Here is a 25,075-nt window from a genome sequence, read left to right on the forward strand (position 1 = left end):
CCCTCTTTGAAGTGGTAAGAAACTTCACTTGAATTTGGTGGCCTTGCACCCTGCTTAAAATGGAATTTCATGGAATAGCCATGAGTCAACTGCCAGCCCATCAGCCATGAGTGAGTGAGCTGCCAGCACAACAGGCTTGAATGACTGAGCCGCCAGTCTGAGAATCTATTCGGCCCACAATGTCCATACTAGCCCTCTGTAAACCAGTCCCTTCAGCCCACAACACCCATACTAGCGCTCCAGAAAGCCCCCCCCCCCCACCACCCACTGCTGGCCACCAATATTGGAATATTGCGTTGGGGGACCAGCCTTCCCGTGTGATGCTGGGACCCAACGGGTCCCACTTAATCTAGTTAATTCTATAATTTCCCCCTACAGACAATTTCCCAAAGTGCAACACCTCACACATGTTAGTATTAAACTCCAAGTGCCATTACTCCACTTATTTCTGTAATCCATATTCCGCTGTATAATTTGATTGAATTTGTCACAGTCGGCAATCTCAGCAATCTTGGTGTCATCTGCAAACTTACTAACCAGCCCTTTATATTTACAGCCAAGCCATTTATATTTATTACAAACAACAAAGGTCCCAGCACAGATCTCTGTGGATCATCACTAGTCACAGACCCCCAGCCTGAATATTGTCCTGTCTAAGAAGGAACTGCAGATGCTGGAAAATCGAAGGTAGACAAAAATGCTGGAGAAACTCAGCGGGTGAGGCAGCATCTATGGAGTGAAGGAAACAGGCAACGTTTCAGGCCGAAACCCTTTTTCTGAAGCTGATGCAGAAGCTGATCTGGCCCGAAACTTTGCCTATTTCCTTCGCTCCATAGATGCTGCCTCACCTGCTGAGTTTCTCCAGCATTTTCGACTACCCTGAATATTGTCCTTCTGCCTTCTATCAGTGAGCTAGTTATTAATCCATATGACCAAGTCACTATTAATCCCATGCATTTTAACCTTCTGGATCAGCTTAACATGGGGGACGTCATCAAATGCTTCACTAAAATTCATGTAGCCAACATCTCCCCTCATTGATCACCTTTGCCACCTCCTCAAAAAACATGATTGTGTGGCGAGTGTATGGAACGAGCTGCCAGAGGAGGTAGTTGAGGCAGGTGCTATTGAAACATTTAAGAAAAATTTGGACAGGTGCATGGATAGGACAAGTTTGGAGGGATATGAGCCAAACACAGGCAGGTGGGAGAAGTGTAGAATGGGACATGTTAGTTGGCGTGGGCAGGTTCGGCTGTAGGGCCTGCTTACATAGAAACATAGAAATTAGGTGCAGGAGTAGGCCATTCGGCCCTTCGAGCCTGCACCGCCATTCAATATGATCATGGCTGATCATCCAACTCAGTATCCCGTACCTACCTTCTCTCCATACCCCCTGATTCCCTTAGCCACAAGGGCCACATCTAACTCCCTCTTAAATATAGCCAATGAACTGGCCTCAACTACCCTCTGTGGCAGAGAGTCCCAGAGATTCACCACTCTGTGTGTGAAAAAAGTTCTTCTCATCTCGGTTTTAAAGGATTTCCCCCTTATCCTTAAGCTGTGACCCCTTGTCCTGGACTTCCCTAACATCGGGAACAATCTTCCTGCATCTAGCCTGTCCAACCCCTTCAGAATTTTGTAAGTTTCTATAAGATCCCCTCTCAATCTCCTAAATTCTAGAGAGTATAAACCAAGTCTATCCAGTCTTTCTTCATAAGACAGTCCTGACATCCCAGGAATCAGTCTGGTGAACCGTCTCTGCACTCCCTCTATGGCAATAATGTCCTTCCTCAGATTTGGAAACCAAAACTGTACGCAATACTCCAGGTGTGGTCTCACCAAGACGCTGTACAACTGCAGTAGAACCTCCCTGCTCCTATACTCAAATCCTTTTGCAATGAAAGCTAACATACCATTCGCTTTCTTTACTGCCTGCTGCACCTGCATGCCTATCTTCAATGACTGGTGTACCATGACACCCAGGTCTCGCTGCATCTCCCCCTTTCCCAATCGGCCACCATTTAGATAATAGTCTGCTTTCCCGTTTTTGCCACCAAAATGGATAACCTCACATTTATCCACATTATACTGCATCTGCCAAACGTCATTAGAAACGGGAATAGTCCCCGAGGATTGGCGTACTGCGCATGTTGTTCCATTGTTTAAAAAGGGTTCTAAGAGTAAACCTAGCAATTATAGACCTGTTAGTTTGACTTCAGTGGTGGGCAAATTAATGGAAAAGATACTTAGAGATAATATATATAAGCATCTAGATAAACAGGGTCTGATTAGGAACAGTCAACATGGATTTGTGCCTGGAAGGTCATGTTTGACTAATCTTCTTGAATTTTTTGAAGAGGTTACTAGGGAAATTGACGAGGGTAAGGCAGTGGATGTTGTCTATATGGACTTTAGTAAGGCCTTTGACAAGGTTCCTCATGGAAGGTTGGTTAAGAAAGTTCAACTGTTGGGTATAAATGCAGGAATAGCAAGATGGATTCAACAGTGGCTGAATGGGAGAAGCCCGAGGTTAATGGTGGATGGCTGTTTATAGGGTTGGAGGCAGGTGACTAGTGGGGTGCCTCAGGGATCTGTGTTGGGTCCTTTGTTGTTTGTCATGTACATCAATGATCTGGATGAAGGTGTGGTAAATTGGATTAGTAAGTATGCAGATGATACCAAGATAGGGGGTGTTGTGGATAATGAAGAGGATTTCCAAAGTCTCCAGAGTGATTTAGGCTATTTGGAAAAATGGGCTGAAAGATGGCAGATGGAGTTTAATGCTGATAAATGTGAGGTGCTATACCTTGGCAGGACAAATCAAAATAGGACGTACATGGTAAATGGTATGGAATTGAAGAATACAGTCAACATGCTGTATGACTATGATATTATGATCTATTTTTCACAGCCACTCTCTCTGTTCAAACAAAGGGGCTTGGTCTGCAGTAGCACTAACCTGGTGCAGGTTCAGCAGGCAGTTTTCATTGTGTAAATGCAGGGATTGCAGCAAGCTTGTGTTCTACCGCTTGACTCCATCATGGGTGCAATTTGGGAAGTTTCATTGGAAAATTGGCAATAAAGCTCTGCTGGTAGGAATGGAACTTCCGCATTCATATCTGAATCCCAAATTTCTAATGGGCTGTCCCATTTAGGTGACTTTTTGGCGAGTGCAGGAGACTCTGCGCTCGCCACATGGTTGCCACAAGTTCGCTGGTGGGCTCTGGTGAGTCTCCTTCATGGTTGCGAGGAGTCCACACATTCTGGGAACTAGTCACGGCGTCAGTATGGTCGCGGCAAATTTTTCAACATGTTGAAACATTTTCTGCAACCAAAAATTGGTCGCCATGGAGAAAATCGATAATGCTGTAGTCGTAGGTGCAGTTGTAGTGGGGTCGCCAATAAGTTATTCGTAGTCGAGATAGTTGTAGGTAGTTTTAGTTAATCGCCTTTCCTGACCGGTCATTTTCATTGGCTCATTGGGGGGAAAAAACGTAAGCATGAGCTTTCAGAACCAAGGAAAACTGGCCGGTAATGTTAAATGCCCGCTGAACTTCACAGCTGTGTCTCTCTGGCTTATTAAAAGTTGTCTGGCTTCTGAAAAGTGTATCTACTCCTTCTCCACTCCTTCTCCCCTCCCCCCCCACCTCCCCACTCCTTTAAAGGACATCGTACTGTGTGCTAGCCATCTTAACCTTCCTGTTCATTGCGGAGTGTGTCTGTATCACCTTGGCTATGCATTGTTTGTATTTCAGACAGCGCTCCCCCCGCTTGCCCTGGCCCCCTCCTTTGTGGTGTGTGTGAGTGTGAGTGTGAGTGTAAGTGTGTGTGTGTGTTCCACTCTGACAGTCTCCATTCCAGTTCCCGGTTTTTCAGGCGAGTGCCGGCACCTTGACAGTCGCTGGCAGTCCGCTGAAAAATCGCCTAAGTGGGACAGGCCCTTAACTCTGCTATGTGAAGAAGGAAATGATAAGGTTGGACTGATAGGGTTGTCAGCATTTCCAGATGTTCCCAACTAATACTTTATACTTCATTTGATTTTGCCCATGGGTCTGCGTTGCCCAAATTATTTACTGACCACCGACTTCCCAACAAAACACTGTACAGACATCTGTAAGGAGGCACTGAGATTAAATGGGAACCAATATTGAAGATGCATATCATCCTGGCCATGCTCTCATTTCATTTCTACCCTCGGGAAAAAGATATAGATAATAAGATTGAGGGATAGATCGAGTAGATGCACAGTCTCTTGCCCAGAGTCGGTGAATCGAGGACCGGAGGAAATAGGTTTAAAGTGAAGGGGAAAGATTTAATAGGAATCTGAGGGGTAAAATTTTCACACAAAGGGTGGTGGGTGTAGGGAACAAGCTGTCAGAGGAGGTAGTTGACTCTGGGACTATCCCAACGTTTAAGAAACAGTCAGACAGGTACATGGACAGGATAGGTATGGAGGGATATGGACCAAATGCAGGCCGGTGGGACTAGTGTAGCTGGGAGATATCGGCCGGTGGTGGGAAGTTGGGCCTGTTTCCACACTGTATCACTCCATGACTATTGAGCATGACCACCAGGTTCAAGACTAGCTATTTCCTCCTACCATCAAGCTCTTAAACACTACACGTTAACCAACTTCTATGGACTGTCTTTGATTGCACTAAGGATTGCAGAGTTTTTGCACTAGTATTGTGGTTAATAATTCATTCAATATATTTGTTTATTGTATAATATCTATTTGCATTCTGTTTACAGGGCTCTAATGCTGCTGCAAGTAAGACGTTTCATTTCCATTGTGGGTTCATATGACAATTAAACACTTGACTTGACTTTCTTGACATTTGTTCAGAATACAGGTGCACAACCTTTAATCCGACGATCCAAATAACGAAAACCTCCGAATAGCGACATTTTTTCGGTCCTTGAAGAAAGGTCCTTGAAAACGTTCACCGAGGGCGGCCCGCAGAGGTGACAGCGGAACCTCCGGTCGGTCCTCGAAGAAAGGGGAACTAAATCCCCATTCATAAAAGAGAAGATGAGGGTATATTGCGCGGGAGGGTTAATAATTGACAATACACAGTGTATCGTGAGTCTTGCGTGGGAACCTTTTAACAGCGGGCAGGCAGCAGTAGATTGTCGCTCCCTTCAGTTTCACCCCACCTACACCCCTCTGCTTCCCGGCCATGTGTGTGACCCCTTCCCTCCCCTCTCCAGCTCCCCGCTCATTGCACCGGCACGGGGGCTTTGTACTGTCTTCACGTCGCGATGCTAGCAGCATAGTGCAGTCACCGGAGACGTCAGGACCAACGGGACACCGACCCCCAGGCCCACTGCAAGCACGGAGATCCCAGATCAGCAACTCCAGCCCAGCCCCGTTCCAACTCCAGAAGAACACGCTCCCCGTATGGGCAGAAGCTGATGGTGTGCAAGAATAACATCTTGTTCTTGGGTCGCGCAGCTCGGGCTGTGGGCGAACTGCCACTTGTCGCCGTAGCGGCCCATCGGGGAGCGGATTCCTCTGGAGTTGGAGGGGGGTATTGTGCTGTTTGATCGCCCCCTACTATTCCAGGGACAGGGAGACAGGACGTTCACCGAGGGCGGCCCGCAGAGGTGACAGCGGAACCTCCGGTCGGTCCTCGAAGAAAGGGGAACTAAATCCCCATCCATAAAAGAAGTGAGGGTATATTGCGCGGGAGGGTTAATAACTGTCTGCCCGCTGAGTTAAAAGTTCCCACGGTAGACACGATACACAGTGTAGGCAGCAGCAGATTGTCGCTCCCTTCAGTTTCACCCCACCTACACCCCTCTGCTCCCCGGCCATGTGTGTGACCCCTTCCCTCCCCTCTCCAGCTCCCCGTTCATTGCACCGGCGCGGGGGCTTTGTACTGTCTTCAAGTCGGCGATGGCTGCAGGTCAGTGCAGTCACCGGAGACGTCAGGACCAATTGGACGTCGACCCCCAGGCCCACCGCAAGCACGGAGATCCCAGAGACCCACAGCCAACAGCAGCCCAGCCCAGCCCCGCTCCAACTACAGGGGAACCTGGGTTGCGGATGATGGGGCGCAGCTCGGGGCGTCGTAGGGGCCCATCGGGGAGTGGGTTCCTGTTGGTCCTGACGTCTCCGGCCACCTGCTATCCTCCGGGAACTGTACCACCCTTGCAGGAGAGTGGGGTTGTTTGCAATTGCAGAGGGAGGGGGAAAGGGCAGTACAGTTCCCAGTCTCGGCTCCAGTCCAGGGGAGTGGCCGGAGACGTCAGGACCAACGGGACAGCGATCCCCAGGCCCACTGCAAGCACGGAGATCCCAGAGACCCACAGCCAGCAGCAACTCCAGCCCAGCCCCGCTCCAACTCCAGAGGAAAACGTAGGGGCAGAAGCTGATGGTGTGCAAGGTGTTCTTGGGGTGGCGCAGCTCGGGCTGTGGGCAAACTGCCACTTGTCGCCGTAGCGGCCCATCGGGGAGCGAATTCCTCTGGAGTTGGAGGGGGAGGGGGGTATTGTGCTGTTTGATCGCCCCCTGCTATCCCAGGGACAGGGAGACACAGCGGCTTTTTAGACTGGTGGGCAATCACTTCCAAAGTTCTGCCCACACAGTCAGTACACCTCTCCTACACTGCATTTCATACAAACATTTATTCTGCAAAAAAAAACACATTGAAAACTCAAACTCGCGACCGAGTAACTGCCGGGATCAAGGCGCAAACTCGCGACCTTGCGGATATGAGCCGAACACTCTACCACTGAGCCAGCCATTAAAATCTACGCAAAAAAAATTCCATTCTGAAGACCGACAAATTCTGAATTACGAAAAGTGTCTGGTCCCAAGGCTTTCGGATAAAAGGTTGTGCACCTGTAATAGATTTATTTACAATAATCATTGATGTTTCTTCTTGCGTCAAGGTCAGCCTGGTCTCCTCTTTCCCAACCAAGGTTTTAACACATGTGTAAATCTTGCATTAATCACAACCAAGTTGATAGTTTCCCCAGTAGCTTCAGTTGGTTCATTAACACAAAGACAAACAAGCAATGGTTCTAACACTGGATTATGATAGGAAGTGGTTCTAAGCAAGGCTGCTGTATGAACAACAAACAACTGGCTATAAGGACCAAGGCAGTCCTTTCAGGGAAGGCAAAGGTTCATTTGCACCTCCTCCAACCTCATCTACTGTATTCACTGTTCCTGGTGTGGACTCCTATATATCAGCAAGACCAAGCGCAGGCTTGGCAATCATTTCAGTAAACACCTCTGCTTAGTCCACTTAGGCCTGCGCGATCTCCCGGTTGCTAAACACTTTAACTCCCACCCCCATTCCGATATTGGCCTTTCTGTCCTGGGCCTCCTCACTGTCAGAGGCACAAATTGGAGGAACATCACCTAATATTTCGCTTGGGCAACTTAAAACCCAGCGATATAAATATTGATTTCTCTAACTTTAAGTAACCCTTGCTTTCCCGCCCTCTGTCCCTCCCCCACCCAAGTTCTCCGACTAGTTTCACTGTCCTCCTGATTAAATTTTACTGATTATGCCTCTTTGTCACCTTCCCCTCAGCTAACAATGAACTATGCTGCATTTCTTTGAACATTATCTGCTTTGATCTGTCATTTTCACACCTCACCCATCCATATCTCTAGCCCCCTTCTCTCCTGACTCAGCCTGAAGGTCTCGACCCAAAACGTCACCCGTTCCTTCTCTCCAGAGATGTTGCCTGCCCACTGAGTTACTCCAGCATTTTGCGTCTATCGGTTTGCTATGAGAATTCATCCACTTCTGTATCTAACGGGTGGTGCCAGCAATGGCTGCCTCGCCAACAGTCTGTCTGTTCCTTCCTTCTTTGTTGTTTTAATAGTATGCGTTAAATGTATGTTTTTAGTGTTCTTTAGCTTGTTTTATGGGTGTGGGGTTTGGGGGAAACTTTTTTTAATCTCTTACCTCAACGGAGATGCGATTTTATTCCGTATCATATATCCGTCCACACTACGGCCTAACACCGAGGAGTTGGCGGCCTTTGCTGGAGACCGATTTCGGGAGTTCCAACTGCGGGAAGTTGCGGACTTACCATCGTGAAGCTCGCAATCCCTGTCGGGGATCGACTTCGGAGCTCCAACCGCGGTACCCTGCGGACTTTAACATCGTGGAGCTCACCGTCCCTGGTTAGAGACCGACATCAGGAGCTCCAAGCCGCAGGAGCTTCGACTGCCACGATGCGGAATGATCAATCGCCCTGACGCGGGGGCTTCGACCGCCTGCTGCGGGGGGCTTCGATTGCCTCGACTGCAAATGGTTCGACTGCCCCCGACCGTGAGAGAATAAAGAGGAAGAAGATTGGACTTTATTGCCTTCCATCACAGTGAGGAATGTGGGGAATGTGGGTGGATGTTTATGTTAACTTTTATGTGGTTGTGTATCTTGTTGGGTTTTTTTTAGTATGTCTGTATGGTAATTTGCATGTCACTGTACCTTAATTGGTACACATGATAAAAAAAAAGACCTTTGAAACCTTTGAAAGACCTTTAACTCTTGATTTGTTCTCCAAACCCAAAACACTTCAGTTGTAGTTTACGGCAGTCATTCCAAGATAATAATCATTCCGAACTTGGAACAAAGCAGATACTTTCACGGTTTTGGGTTCACAGGCCTGAAGAGGCTTGAACAGTTGAATAAGCAAAGCAAACTGTGATTGAGAAGAACACACTCCAAGGCATTATTATACTCGGAGGCAATAAAGCAAAACTTTTCATGTCATCTGAATGTGACTATTCTGCCAGCTGTTGGAATCCAAGCATTTGAAGTTGAAGATATTTTTGTTTTCACGCATTATATTTTGTAAACACAAAATGACACCAACAGTGAATACTGCGGCCTTAACCGTCCGGCCAGAACACTCATCAATCAATGGTAAGAGTGGTTATGCCAGCGAAAAAATATAAAGAACTTACCCAAATGTGGATTTGTCATGGGAGCTGCAAAAAAAATAAAATGGTAGAGTGAGTCCTTATTGTTACCCCACAATATCCAACCCTTTAAATCATTTCTCTCCTTTTTCACATCAGGACAATTCAAGCCATGGATATTATGGTACATTCATTCATTTGCAATTTTCTCCCCTCAAGCCCATTGTGGCAATTCAATAATTATATCCAATGAACATTTTACTTCAGAACCAAAAACCTTTGCTACTTAATTTAAAAAATCAAATGTAGCTGCAATGGACAGTTTCTCATATAAGGAGATGGCATTTAATGCAACATTGTTTTAGATTTCTGCATCCTCACACTAATAAGAGCATTTCTCTTTCTTTGCCTTTTAATATTAGATCTAACTCATGTTTCCGCAGAGTCCTTCCTGGATATGGAAACAAAATAACGGAAATGCATTGATCAATGTACTTCAATAAAAATGTTTATTAAAATGCAGGATAATTGGATGATGGCATATTTACATTTTAAATCTGGGCTGCTCCCTATGCAGTGAAAAATAAATAGTTGCATTGCAAGATATCTCAGTAATTGTGTAGATATTTTCATTTTTTTCACTATCTATAGAAACAATGAGACATTACCTTTTCTCTAGAGATACAGATTCCTCATTTGTGACTGTTCGATTATTTTTTTTAAAAAAGTTGCCAGGACAAGGAGACTTAAATAACAGGCTGCTTAATTAGAAATAGCAACACTTAAAGACATATTTGATCAAACCACTGAAGTGTTTAAAATGTATCATTTAGGCTGCGTACAGACAGAAGTCTTGGACAAGCTAATTAACCATTGCTCAGTGGCCCAACCAAAATCATTCTTTCATCCATTGCAATCAAAATAGAATGAGTTACTTGGCAATTTATCTCATTGCTACAGCAATTTGCGGTGTGAAAATGGCTGTCACATTCACTTAAGTTTAAGTGAGTGCACTTCAAAGTAAGTAATTCTACATGAAATGAATATACTATCTGGAATCGATACCTTGTGAAAGATATATGAAGTTAAATATCCCCACTGATCCAGTGGACCAAATCAGTCTGGCAGTTTGTTGGTAGATAGATGGCAAAGGGAGCAATAATTACTTTAGTTTGGCTATTAATATGGGAGGCTAGAACAGTTGTCAGACAAAGGGTTAGGATAAAAAGACTGGAAAATTATTGAAAGTAGTGCATTCTCAAGCTGTTGGTACTGCTTCCCCTTATCTTTATGGACCAAATGGATTTGGATCAGGGAATAAAATCTTGAAATCTGTTGACAGCACAAAAGATAAAAATGCGGAAAACAGCGGGAAGGTGTGTGAAATAATTCAGAAAAAATATTAAGGAATGCCAAATGGGTGTTACATCCGATCATGTGTGTTGACATTTGAGTTAACGTTGGAAGACTGGGGTGTGCAGCACCCATTAGTTGGGTACTGTCTGTGCCAATTCATGGCTGACGAGCAGGTATTCCAGTGTACATCTCTCACCAGGTGATGCACGGAAGGTGTCAGCTTGAGGAGAGCTGAGCAAAAAAAAGTCTACAGAGCAGATGTTAATTAGCACATAGCACTGGCTCAACACCACCTCTGCTGTATTAGAATTCAGTCCTACGGCCAACATACTCTGAATCCCATGCAGCTGAACAAACCTATTATATAGCCTCAGATCTATAGTATTTATGTGGCTGGTTGAGCTTCTAACATCGATGAACCCCAAGGATGTTGATGATGGGAGGTTGATGAAAGCAATGCCAGTGAATACCATGGGCAAGTGGTTAGATTTCTCATCTAGGAGTATGATTATCTCTGGCCCCCCTCACCCTGGCCACAAATGCTTTGAAGCACTTCCCTCTGGAAAGCGACTCTGGACTGTCAAAGCCGCCACAGCCACACATAAAAGCAGCTTTTTCTCCACGAGCAGTAGCTCTACTCAATAACCAAAATTCTGTAGCCTCCTTTTGCTCTAGTATTTTGTTTCATTCACATGTTTAAACTATAATGTTTTATTCTTAATGTTTTAATGTTTTATGTTTTATTCTTAATTGTTTACTGTATGTCATGTATTGCCGTAGAGGGAGTACAGAGAAGGTTCACCAGACTGATTCCTGGGATGTCAGGACTTTCATATGAAGAAAGACTGGATAGACTCGGTTTTTACTCGCTAGAATTTAGAAGTTTGAGGAGGATCTTATAGAAACTTACAAAATTCTTAAGGGGTTGGACAGGCTAGATGCAGGAAGATTGTTCCCGATGTTGGGGACGTCCAGAACAAGGGGTCACAGTTTAAGGATAAGGGGGAAAATCTTTTAGGACCGTGATGAGGAAAACATTTTTCACATAGAAAGTTGTGAATCTCTGGAATTCTCTGCCACAGAAGGTAGTTGAGGCCAGTTCATTGGCTACATTTAAGAGGGAGTTATTTGTGGCCCTTGTGGCTAAAGGGATCATGGTGTACAGAGAGAAGGCAGGTACAGGATACTGAGTTGGATGATCAGCCATGATCATATTGAATGGCGGTGCAGGCTCGAAGGGCCGAATGACCTACTCCTGCACCTATTTTCTATGTTTCTATGTTGTTACTTGCGAGCGGAGCACCAATGCAAATTCCTTGTATGTGTACACACTTGGCCAATAAACATATTCATTCATTCATTCATTGACCAGCAGTTCCATGCAGCAAATGCTACTTGCTACTTGTCTGGCTATGTCTCTGACTGTTGTCTAGACCTTGCTACATACAAGTATGGACAGATTCATCTGCTGAGTACTGAACAGCAATGAACTTTAAATATCAGCAAATATCTCCACTTCTGACATGTTGGCAGGAAGGTCACAGCGACATAGCTGAAGATAACTAAATGCAGGACCTTACTTTAAGGAACTCCTGCATTGATGGGGCTGGAATGGTTGACCTTGAACAATCACAACCATCTTCCTTTGCAACAATTCTAGGAGTACTATCCCCTCGGTGTCCATTAATCTCACATTTGTCAAACTTTTTAGAGATGTATAGGATCATGAGGGGAATATATAAAGCCTTTTCACAGTAGGGAAATCAAGAACCAGAGAACATAGATTTAAGATGGGATGGGGGTGGGGGGAGATTAAATAGGAACCTGAGAGTCAAATTTCCTTTAAACGAAGGGTAATGGGTATATGGAATGAGCTGTCAGAAGAGGTAGTTGAGGCAGGAGCTATCACAATATTTAAAAGTCATTTGGACAGGTACATGGATAGGATAGGTTTGGAAAGATATGGGCCAAACGAGGCAGGCGGAGCTAGTGTAGATGGGGCATGTTAGTCGGCATGGACAAGTTGGGCCGAAGGACCTGTTTCCATGCTGTATAATTCTATGACTCTCAATGACTACCTTATTATGACCAAGGTAGTCAAGGTCATTCACATCTCACCTCTGGAATTAATTTCCTTACTCCATGTTCATACTATGACTGTGAAGAAATCACCAAGTGGTGTTGTCGAAACCCAAACTGGATATCAATGAACAATCTTCTTGATTGTTTCAAAATATCAGAAACGTTGAACATTTTCTAGCTTGTTCTGTTAGCTAAGATAAGGGATACCTGTCATTGTTTTAGAGTCATGGATGGAGTGACACAGTGTGGAACCAGGCCCTTCGGCTCAACTTGCCCACAACAGTCAACATGTCCCAGCTAAAATAGTCCCACATGCCTGCTCTTGGTCCATATCCCTCCAAACTTGTCCTATCTAACTGTTTCTTAAACGTTGGGATCGTCCCAGCCTCAACAACCTCTTCTGGCAGCTTGACAAATGTAATGAACATTTTTTTGGGGGGGGGGGGGGGGGGGGGGGGGTTGTCCCGGCTACTACATGGTGCTATTGACATTGCAGAAAAGCCTTTTACTATGCAAGGTCTTCTCATGATTTTTGGCACTGCCTGACAGGAGGTGGGGTGGCAGGTACCATGCAAGGTCACAATGCCGTTTCTCACAGGTCAACGGAAAATGCGATTGCTTCCCATTGTCATGAGGAAAGCTTCAATTACAAAGTGTGCATCGCGACCCACAAACCAATGTTTGTGTGCAATCCAATTAAGTCGTATTACGTTTAGTATGAAAAATAAGGCATGCAAGACTGGAGTTGATGAAAAGACACTGAAGGGATAATCAGATCAATAAAATCAAAAGATAATGAGTAATATTTCAGACTATGTGAATAAACTAATAGTTCATAAGTTCATTAGGAGCAGAATTGGGCCATTCAGCCCATCAAATCTACTCTGCCCTTCAATGCTGGCTGACCTATCGTCCAGGGATTTGGGTACTTTGGAAATTGCAGGTGTCTGTGAAAGACAGGGCTTCACTAATAGTGACAATACATTGCAAAGTCTTGGAGTCCCATGTGACCTAGCTGTCGCCAGTAAGTCTTGAACTTAGAAGAAGCCCCAACAAAATTTCTGCCCATGTGACCCACCTATTGCTACTAAGTCTGGGTTCCTGGAGGGTTTTCTGCTCTGTTTCAGTGCACTGACACTTAATGCATGCTTGTGATTTATTTAGTATTATGTTTCTACTTTGTTTCAGTGTCTTCACCCCGGTACCCGTGATTGGTTCAGAAGGGTTGCCTGCACCTGCATGTTTCTTTATGCACTAAAGATATTTCTACTTTGTTTCCATGTGTTAAAGATGTTCATGTGTACTGTTCTGTGATTGGGCAAAAGAATTGCCACTCCATGTATTTTATCGGTGATTGGTTTGTAGGGGTTGCCCCCCCCCCCGTATTTTGGCGCCGTAAGTTTGTAGGGGTATAAAGATGATCTGTTTGTCCCTCTTGCTATTCTATCTACGCTAGGATGTCACGGTGTTGAATAAAAGGGTTTGGATTCCAGTGCTTGACTCAGAGTTTTACTGACCCAGACTCGGGGTAGAAGAACCGGAATTAACCATTCTATATAAACACAGTAATATCAAAGGTTAGGAAAAGAATATGCAAGAATTTTCATTACAACCGAGAAGTTTAAGGGAAGATTAAATGGGTTTTTTTCAGGAAGGGCTTTGATATGATCAGCCATGATCATATCGAATGGCAGTGCAGGCTCGAAGGGCCGAATGGCCTACTCCTGCACCTATTTTCTATGTTTCTATGTTTTGGTTATAATGTATGTCTGGTCCAGAGACAGCAATGATGGGCCCTCGATTCTGTTTTGGGAAGAGATCAATAAATATTTTATGTACTGGGACACGTCTCCACGATCCAAACCTCTCTATGCTCACTTATCCATATGTTTAGTTAAAAGCCTCTTAAACATCATTATTGGGTAATTTCCTCCTACTTTGGACCTCCTAAAATGTAACATCTCACATGCAACTAAATTAAACTCCATCTGTATTTCCCCACCCATATCTATAACCAATCTTTGTCCATCTGTATCCACTGAGAGCTTCTTCAATGCCCACAATGCCACCAACTTTAGGGTCATCTGCAAGCTTACTAACCAATCTATGTACATTTTCGTCTTAGTCATTGATATATCTGACAACATCAGAGGTGCTAACAGTGATCCCGGCAGAACACCATAGGTTCCACACATCCAGCCAAAATGGTACCTTTCCACCTCTACCCTCTGTCTTCAAAGAGTTAGCTGGTTCACAATTCAAACTGCCAAGCGATCGTGGATCACAAGCATCTTATTCTTCTGGATCTGCTTAGTTTGTCAAGTGCCTTACTAAATTCCACATAGTTAACATTCAGTGCCCTATCTTCATCAATCATCTTTGTCACCTGTCCAAACACTCAATTAAATTTATGACATGAACTGCCCACACTAAGAGATGATGACTGTCCCTAATTAGCCAATTGTTCTCCAAATGTGATAAATCATATCCCTAAGAATCCTTTCCACTGGCTAATGTGAGGTTAACATGCCTATGATTGGCTAGATTATCTCTATTTCCCATTTTAAACAAGGGAACAAGATTGGCTACTTTCCAGTCCTCCAGCGCCTCATCTGTCATCCCACCACAACCAGAGAGCAGTGCTGAACTACTATTTACCTCATTGGTGACCTTCGGACTATCCTTGATTGGACTTTGCTGGCTTTACCTTGCACTAAATGTTATTCCATTATCATTTATCTGTACACTGTAATTAGCTCAATGGTAATCATGTATTGTCTTTCTGCTGACTGGACAGTATGCAACAAAAGCTTTTCACTGTACCCAGTACACGTGACAATAAATTAAACTAAACTGTGGGTTGAAAGGATATAAAGATCTTCATCAGGATCCCAGCCACTTTCTCCCTTGCCTCTATCAATCAGCTGGTATAGATCTTAACAAGGACTTACCCATCTTATTGCTCGTCAAGAGACCCATCAACACTTCCTTCTTAATCTCAAAATGCCCTTGCATATTGGTCTCACTATCCTCCGTCCTTCTCATTGAATGCTAAGTATTCATTTCCTACCCTACCTACATCCTTTGACTCCAAGTATACAATACCTCCTTTATCCTCGAGTTTTTAATATATGCATAAAATACCTTGGGATTCACTTTAATCCTACTTGCCAAGGACATTTTCGGGTACTTCAGAAATTTTCTAAAGGTCCCATTAATTATTGAATAATCTTTTGATGAATCAATAACCTCTCATACATCTTGTAGGAGAAACTGAATGTTATGAGTTTTACAGGTTTATATCCATGTGTGTTCTCAGTTTCATTCACTGTGGCAGGTAACTAACTGAAAATACTGATTAGTCATATATGTAGAATGCTTTCAATTTTCATACAATGCAAAATATCACATTTATCAATTAATTTGTTATGTGATCTTAATTATTTTGCAGATATGCCTCGTTGCTCAACTTAATAAGATTAATGAATGTAATTGAACACATTGCAGGGTTAAACACAATCAATGTCTGACAGATGTAGACAGAAAACAAAGGTGTGGGAATGAACTGTAGCCGTGCATCTTTGTGGGCACAAATACCAGCAGGGGTTCTGGCTGTTATCAAGCAACCTAACCATCCCACCAACAACTAGAGAACAGTCCCAAGCTGCTATCTACCTCATTGGAGACCCTTGGACTATCTTTGATCAGACTTTACAGGGCAACATGTCCATGCTGTCCGAGATGCTCCATCTAAACTAGTCCAATTTCCTATCAGTCGAATATCGTGCATCTGACATTGCCTTTGTTCCTGAAAGCAGCCTTGCAATTGCTAATACTTTATCTTGCACTAAACATTATTCACGTTATTCCCTTTATCATCTATCTGTACACTGCGGACGGCTCGATTGTAATCATGTTTCATCATTCCGCTGACTGGTTAGCACAGCACAAAAGCTTTTCACCGAAACCTCAGTACAGGTAACAATAAACTAAACTCAAACGGAACAGGAATTCACAAATTGCCAATTCTTACTTACATTAATTGAATAATTATCTCTTGGACGACACAATGCCGCTGGAACCATTCCAGGCCCAAGAACAAGTATCTACAGGACAGATAGTAATTGGGGTCGGGGAAATATAAAACACCCAGCAAGATCACCATTTCTACATTTGAACCAGGAGTTGCTTAAATTGATAGTAGTTGCAAGGCTGCTTTCAGCAACTGAGGCAATGTCAGATGCATGATTCTCGAATGACAGGAAATGGGACCAGTTTAGATGGGGCATCTTGGTTGGCATAGACAAGTTGGGCCAAAGTGTGTGTTTGCATGCTATATAACAATTTTCTCAAATGATTGAGGAGCATTTGAAGTTCAAAGATGTTTTGCATTCTCTGAAATGTCTTGAAATGTTTTAATAACTTAACTTTTAATAACTTTTTCAGCACGCTATACATGGCAATTCTTGCATACTTTGAGAATGGTATGCAAAACAAAGAATTTCACAGTGGCATGTCACATGTGATACTGAAGTATCATTCATTTATTCATTCATACCACTGCACCCTGTGCACAGTTTCTTGCTGCTTGTGATAACCGCTGTGCTCTTGCTCTGCAACCTGCCTAAGCCTTGAAGTGCCGACGAGAAAACAAGAATGGGAAAAGCAGGGAGCCAGGCAGCGGGGAGAAATAAGAACAGTGGCAGACACGTTGGGGAATATCAGCTAGGCAGGGACAGGGAGAGAGCATAGAGAGTGTGAAATTAAAACCCAAGAAAGGGGCATATAGATTCAGAAAGTGAAGCAATTATTTAAGTAAAGTGGCAGATAGTGAACAAACACACGCACACACTGTCAAAGATATATACCTGTACTTCCAGAATAATGACTGCAGAGCAGTTTAATGCTTGCCCACTCTAATTGGGTGTAAACACTTGGCTTCCCAAATAGGTCATTGAGACTTTTTAACAGTCACTTGACAGATAATGTTGTTGCCATGCCAACATTGCTCCAATGTTCAAGCCAGTTCTTGGTATCACATAGCGATTCCATCAAGCTGCCACAATGACGTTTTGCATCGTAAGACATGCCCTATCATTAGCAACCAATGCTCCAGATAGTCCTGTCAGTGTCTTACACCCTACCCCAACAATTCATCCCACTAACGACAGTGGATCGATATCCAGACATTATACTGAAGCCAATGGGGTGGTTTGTTTCAATCATTTATAATGACAAAGTATCAGGATTTCAGAATTATCTCACAACAAAGTCTAATCAAACTATTAATAACTTGCATCATTCCTGGAGGTAAGAAAAAGTCACTTTGGTAATTTGTTGTTTCTCAACCCAATCATTGTGTGGAAGTGAAAATTACTATTACATATAATATAGCACTTTTGGAGTAATGACGATATCCTGTCATTAACACAATTATTGGCAATTCAGTCCAATTTCACATGATGCATGGAATTAGAAATTATAATAACTTAATAAATCACCTCCATGTGTTCAATTTTGCTACTAATTTCCCAAATGTTGTGCAATTTTTAATGTGTTAATTACTTTAGTACTTTCTATTAAGCCATTGATGTAAACTGTTACTATTGTAGATAATACATCTATTTTAGCTGCAACAAATGCACATTAGAATAAACCTGTAACACGTGAACAGGACCTTCATAGAACAGTATATCACAGGAACATGCCCTTCAACTCATAATCTGTGCTGGACATGATGCCAAGACCAACTCATATCTGCCTGCACATAATCCATATCCCACCAATGTCGTAGAGTGATAGAGTGATACAGTGTGGAAACAGGCCCTTCAGTTCAACTTGCCCACACCGGCCAACTTGTCCCAGCTACACTCGTCCCACCTGCCTGCCCTTAATGCATAGCCCTCCAAACATGTCCTATCCATGTATCTGTCTAACTGTTTCTTAAACGTTGGGATGGTCCCAGCCTCAACTATCTCATCTGGCAGCTTGTTCCATACAACCATCACCCTTTGTGTGAAAAAGTGATCCCTCAGATTCCTATTAAATCTTTTCCCCTTCAAATGAACCTTTGTCCTCTGATCCTTGATTCCCCTACTCTGGGCAAGACTCTGTGCATCTACCCGATCTATTCCACTCATGATTTTATACACCTCTATAAGATCACCCCTCATCCTCCTGCGCTCCAAAGAAAAGAGACCCAGCCTACTCAACCTCTCCCTATAGCTCACACCCTTTAGTCCTGGCAACATTGCGTAAATCTCAATGTCTGCCGACCCATGTGCCTATCAAAAAGTCTCTTAATCTCTAAAAAGTCTCTAAAGTCACAATTGTATCTGGCTCTAGCACCATCCTAGCAGTGTATTCCAGGTACTCACCACATTCTGTGTAACGATTTTGCCTCACACATCACCTTTAAACTTTGGCCATCTCACATTAAAGCTCTGGCCTCTAGTATTTAATGTTTCCATCCTGGGAAAACGTTTCTGAATATCAACTCTATCTGTGCCTCTCATAATTGTATATACTTTTATCAGATCTTTCCTCAACCTTTGACATTCCAGAGAAAACAACCCAACAACCTCCACGGAGAGGCGACTTTTTCCATGCCGCCTTCCCCCATGGCATAACATTGAGGATCGGTGCGGCCTTTCCAGGAGACGTGCCCGGGGCTTCAGTGGCGGGCGCAGCGTGGACTCTCGTCGTGGAGCGGGCGAGCCCTCCCCGGGGGTCGCCGGAGGGGAGCGCTCTGCTCGCTGGCCCGCGGCAGCCTGAAGCCGCGGTCTGCGGAGCTCCTGCTGGCGTAGCTTCCGCAGCCTGGGATCCTTAGTGGGGACCCGGGAGGAGAAGAAGCTCCGACCACTGGCCCGCGGCCTACTTCTACCGGAGACGTGGCAGGGACTTACCTGCCCCTCACTGGGGACCCCTGGAGAGGAGTTCTGACTGCCGGCCGTGCGGTCTGCGGTGCTTCTGGTTACGGCGCGGCGGGGACTTTAAATCTTTGACCGCCAGCCTGCAGCCTACACCAATCTGAAGCCGCGGTCCCCAGTGGGGAAGCACCTGGACTTTATCTGGACTTTACTGGGCTTTATCTGGACTTTACCTTGTCTGAACATCTGGACGCCCGCAGTGGCGGCTGTGGAGGGTTGAGGTCCAGACCATGGGGGAAAATGGAGGAGGACTGGCCAAATTTGGTGCCTTCCACCACAGTGATGAATGCTGTGGTGGATGTTTGTGTTCAATTTTTATTGTGTTTTTGTGTGTTCTTTTTTCATTGTACCGCTGCTGGCAAATTCATTTCACTTGCACTGTGCAAGTGACAATTAAAACTGATATTGATTGATTGATATTGTGACCCTTATACAAAAAGGTCTTGACCTATGAAGGCAACCATATAATATGCCTTCTTTATCACCCCATCTACCTGTGTTGCCACTTTCAGGGACCATGAACTTGGATCTCCGGATCTCTCTGTACATCAATGCTGTTAAGCGCCATACCATTAATGGTATCTTTCCCCTTTAGATTTGACCTCTCAATGTGCAACACCTCACACTTGCTCCTTTTACATCAAATCTAGGCTTACCTAAATGTTCAGAAAGCCTTTCATAAGATGCCACACAGGAGGCTGCTAAGGAAGATGGGAGCCCATGGTATCAAAGGACTAGCATGGATATCAGGTTCGCTGGATGGCAGAAGACTATAGAGTGGCAATAAAGGGGCCCTTTTTCTGGTTGGCTGCCAGTGACTAGCAGAGTTCCACAGGGCATGGTGTTGGGGCTGCTGCTCTTCACATTATACATTAATTATTTGGATGAGGGGAGTGAAGGCTTTGTTGCCAAGTTTGCGGATGATATATCAATAGGTGATGGGGCAGGTGATGTAGAGAAAGCAGGGAGTCTGCAAAAGGACTTGGATAGGTTAGGAGAGTGGGCAGAGAGTGGCAGAAGGAATATAGTGTTGCAAAGTGTGGAGTCATGCATCTTGGTAGTAGAAATAAAGGCATAGATTATTTTCTAAATGGGGAGAGAATCTAGAAATCGGAGGTGTAAAGTGACCTGGGAGTGCTGGTGCAGGATTTAAAAAAAAATTATACACATGTCGAATCGGTAGTAGGGCAAACAAATGCAATGCTAGCATTGATTTTGAGAGGGCTTGTATACAAAAACAGGGATGTAATATTGAGGGTTTATAAGGCACTGGTCGAGCCGCATTTGGAATATTGTGAGCAATTTTGGGCACTATATCTGAGGAAGGATGTGCTGGCTCTGGAGAGGGTCCAGCAGAGGTTTACAAGAATGATCCCAGGAATTAATAGGTTAACATATGATGAGCATTTGTCGGCACTGGGCCTATATTTGCTGGAGTTTCGAAGAATGAGGAGGGACTTCATTGAAATGCACAGAATAATGAACGGCTTGGATGGGGTGGATGTGGAGGGGATGTTTCCACTATTGAAAAAATCATGGACTAGAGGTCATAGCCTCAGAATTAATTGGAATATTGTGAGCAATTTTGGGCACCATATCTGAGGTGCAGGATTTAGCCACCCTTTGGATCTCATGAGAGAAAATAGCACCAATATCAAAGTATGACCTGTTTCCTTTCCTGCCATCCAGTGATGACCCATTATCTCCCGGTGTTCGTAAATGGCAAACTGCTGTAGCAGAGCAGTTTGAAAGCAGAAACTCCCCCCCAAAAAATACTGTGGGATCCACACAGTAAAATGAGCTAGGCAGGTTCTACAGTTGGAGATTATTTGACAGAAGTTCAAAAGGCTGTGCATTTTCAAGCAGGTTACACAGGTGATTGCTGCAGCCATTCAATCACTAAAGTTATTGGAGCTTTTTGTTTGAAAAGCAAAAGCTGGAGGTACAGAAAATCAGAAATTAAATTGAAAATGTTGGAGACAGCCAACCATCCATAGAGAAGAGAAACAAAAGGTAAAGTTTCAGGCCAATGACCTTTCATCAGAAAGGAACTTATGGAGCGTCTGCATGTTCATTGATCCAAAGAGTCTTGGAAACATAACCTTTCATATCTTACTATCTAAGACCCCAAATGGCCTGTTTTCATGTGCTATCTCTAAACTAAACACCAAAAATCAACACGTAAACAGTTGTCTTATATGTGCCTGTGGTATTAATATTCATTTTTATCATTTGAAACAAAGTGCACACATAAGCAATTGCAGAAATAACCTCGAGCAATTCAATTCCTCATGACTCTTTCTTCAGCAGTGTATGTAATTTGAAAGGTCACAGCGGGCCAACTCTTACCGTCGGTGTACTTAATGACTCGGATGGTGGAGTCGCCTTCTCCAAACTGTGTAATGGGTGTCAGGCGGACCTCGTAGGCTTCGGGCTTCAAGAGTTCAGTGAGGTTGTGGGTGATTAACTCTCCCGTCTGGATCATTGTATTCATGGACATTTCCTGCTCCCACCAGCGCTGTTGGCCAGTCTGAAGACAAAGCAAAGAACGAGATTGATTAGCACCGAGAGTCACCCCAACAGTTTGTTTGCGGCACTGCTCAGAAAGCAAATACTCTGGGAATTGACACAAGAAGAAAACCACTTGAAAATGACTGCTTCAATTTGAGTTGGGCTGGTTAAAAAAGGTTAGATTCTCCATTCTGCATTAAAACCAAGAGAGCAATTGATGCCCAAGCAGGTACCTACAATAGCATCAACAATGTTATAGACTTAAGCAGAGTGTGTGCGTGTGTGTGTGGGGGGGGTTAGTAGGTTTGTGGAGAGATGTTAGCCCTTGGATACAGCATGGAAACACACCCTTCGACCCAACATGCCCATGTCAACTAACACGCCCCAGTTATAATAGTGCCTGCATTTGGCCTATATACTTCTAAACCTATCTTAACCATGTACCTGTCCAAATTCCTTTGGAATGTGGGAGGAGACAGAATGTGGGAGGAGTACCCGCTGGACAACCATGAGGTCACATTGAGAATGCACAACCTCCGCACAGCACCCGTGGGCGGGATTAAACCCTGGTCTCTGGCACTCTGTTACCCCACTGTGCCACTCTTGCAAGCCCGTTTCTTTGAATTTTAATCTTTGAAGATGAAAGTTCAGTAATGTTATGAATATATTGCAACATTCACCCAGGATAAGGCAGCCTGTTTTATTGTCAGTCGAGTCACTCCCTGAAAAGTATACCCCCTCCATCACAGGCACTAGGTTTCTGCAGCGTGTTATTTCTACATGGTCATTTGCAGCAATTAACCAAGGTTTCTTTGCTGTGCATCTCCCATACTTCTACAGCTAGGAACATCCAAGGCAAGCAGACAAGTGGGGATGTTATCAGCTCCCTGCCATGCACCTTCCCATCCCTCATGTGTAGGAAGGAACTGCAGATGCCGGTTTACACCGAAGATAGGCACAAAGTGTTAGAGTAACTCAGCAGGACAGGCAGCATCTCTGGGAAAAAGGAATGGGTGGCGTTTCCGATTGAGACGGTGCTTCAGACCCGACTCGACCTAAAACGTCACCTGTTTCTTTTCTCCAGAGATGCTGCCCTTTTTCTCCCAGAGAGTTGTGAATTTATGGAATTCCCTGCCACAGAGGGCAGTGGAGGCCAGGTCACTGGACAGATTTAAGAGAGAGTTAGATGGAGCTCTAGGGGCTAGTGGAGTCAAGGGATATGGGGAGAAGGCAGGCACGGGTTATTGATAGGGGACGATCAGCCACGATCACAATGAATGGCGGTGCTGGTTCAAAGGGCCGAATGGCCTCCTCCTGCACCTATTTTCTATGTTTCTATGTTTCTATGACCTGTTGAGTTTCTCCAGCATTTTGCGTCTATCTTCACCATTCCTTCATCACGGCTGAATTTTCTGCCGATTAATACTGGGGTTGTACATTCAACTCAGGAACAACGACAGTTCATGAAGGCAGCTCACCATCCATACTCGTGGACAGATATTGATGGGCAGTACATGCTGGTCTTGTCAAGAACCAAATGAAGGAAAAAATAATATGTGATCAGTCTCTCAGAACGTACATTTTCAGCCAAGCAAATATACTGAAATTGGTTGTAATTTACCCTTTAGTGATACATAGCTCTGAAAACAAATTCTGAAAAAGAATTCCCTATTGCAGTTCAGTGGGAACTTGGCCAGTCCACAACTTGCATTTGCCAGGAAAAAAAAACAGAAAGTGCTAAACCACTCAGTATGTTAGGCAGCAAGCGTGCAAAGGGAAAGCATTGAAGATAGAATATAGAACAGTACAGCATGGGAGCAGGACCTTTGGCCCATTATATCTGTGCTGAATATGATGCCAAATTAAACTAATCCCCTCTGTTGCATCTCGAGTCATGGAGTCATACAGCACGGAACAGGCCCTTTGGCTAAACTTGCCTATGCCAACCAAGATGCCTCATCTACACTAGTTCCACTTGCCTGCATTTGACCCATATCCTTCTAACCATTTTCTTTCCATATAATCCATATCCCTCCACACCACACTCAACAATTAGTTTAGTTTAGTTTATTCTAGTCTCGCATACCGAGGTACAGTGGAAAGCTTTTTTATTGGGTGCTCGCCAGTCAGCGAAAAAACTCAACATGATTACAATCAAGCTGTCCACAGTGTACAGGTACAGGATAAAGGATAAAACGTTTAGTGCAAGATAAAGTCCAGTAAAGTACCATTAAAGATAGCTCGAAGGTCTCCAATGAGGTAGATGGGAGGTCAGGGTTGCTCGCTAGTTGGCGAGAGAATGGTTCAGTTGCCTGATAACAGCTGAGAAGAAACTGTCCCTGAATTTTGAGGTATGCATTGTCAAACTTCTGTACTTCCTGTCTGATGGGACAGGGGAGAAGAGGGAGTGACCGGGATGAGACTGGTCCTTGATTATGCTGGTGGCCTTGCCGAGGCAGTGTGAAGTATAGATGGAGTCAATAGAAGGGAGTTGGAGTGCGTGATGGACTGGGTTGTGTTCTCGACTCTGCAATTTCTAGAAACCCTAACAGATCAGCAATGCCTTATGTCTAACTTTGACTGTCAAAGCTGATATAGTTTCTCAAGTATTTTGAATAACCCTAACATTTTGGTACAATTAAATTTATTATAAACAAATTAAACAATTGAATTATTTTTAAAATAAAACAGTAAAAAATAAAAAGGACATCTAAACCACAAACACAATTTTAAGTAACGAAAACCATTAAAGCAAAACAAGTAAATAAAATTAGCTTTCTACCTTGCAGCTATACGATTGGCACAGCAATGAATATAAATAGATAGATATTCTTAATTCTTGATTAGTTCAGGAGTCAGAGGTTATTGGGAGAAGACAGGAGAAAGGAGGGCAAGATAGATCAGCGGAGTCGGATGGCGGAGCAGACTTTATGGGCCGAATGGCCTAATTCTCCTATTCCTTATGACCTTATGACATGTGGATTAACTTTCAGCATTAAGTGTTGAGAACACTCAACAAGCCTCCACTCCACCATTGAATGTAAGGCAGAGTCCCGCATGGTAATGGGCGGTGAAGCTCAGAGAGCAGCGTCGGGACCTCTGCATTGGCAGGAGAATATGAAGCTGCGTGAATATATGTGGGTAAATGCTGGCAGAAATGGTGCTTCATTTGTCACATATGCAACTGCACGGTGAAATTCTGACTGCATATATTACACATGTGGGCACCACAATTTTTGGTGCCATTAATCAAAGTCCAACATCCAGTCAGTCGGCCCACACACTCGATGTTCCCGTGAACCAACGT

At 44.1% G+C, this 25,075-nt stretch overlaps 1 protein-coding gene across 1 annotated transcript in view; it reads right to left on the reverse strand.

Annotated features, from left to right (window-relative positions):
• mdga2a (MAM domain containing glycosylphosphatidylinositol anchor 2a) overlaps window positions 1-25,075 on the reverse strand; it is an 845,563-nt gene that overhangs the window by 121,823 nt on the left and 698,665 nt on the right. Inside the window, exons 11-12 of the mRNA XM_055640389.1 lie at window positions 21,607-21,787; window positions 8,936-8,959 (exon numbers count right to left, since the gene is read on the reverse strand). Coding sequence (XP_055496364.1) covers window positions 8,936-8,959; window positions 21,607-21,787 — 205 coding nt within the window. The remainder of the gene's footprint in view (window positions 1-8,935; window positions 8,960-21,606; window positions 21,788-25,075) is intronic.

The sequence above is a fragment of the Leucoraja erinacea genome, chromosome 9 (genome assembly GCF_028641065.1).
Source record: "Leucoraja erinacea ecotype New England chromosome 9, Leri_hhj_1, whole genome shotgun sequence".
Lineage (NCBI taxonomy): Eukaryota > Metazoa > Chordata > Chondrichthyes > Rajiformes > Rajidae > Leucoraja > Leucoraja erinaceus.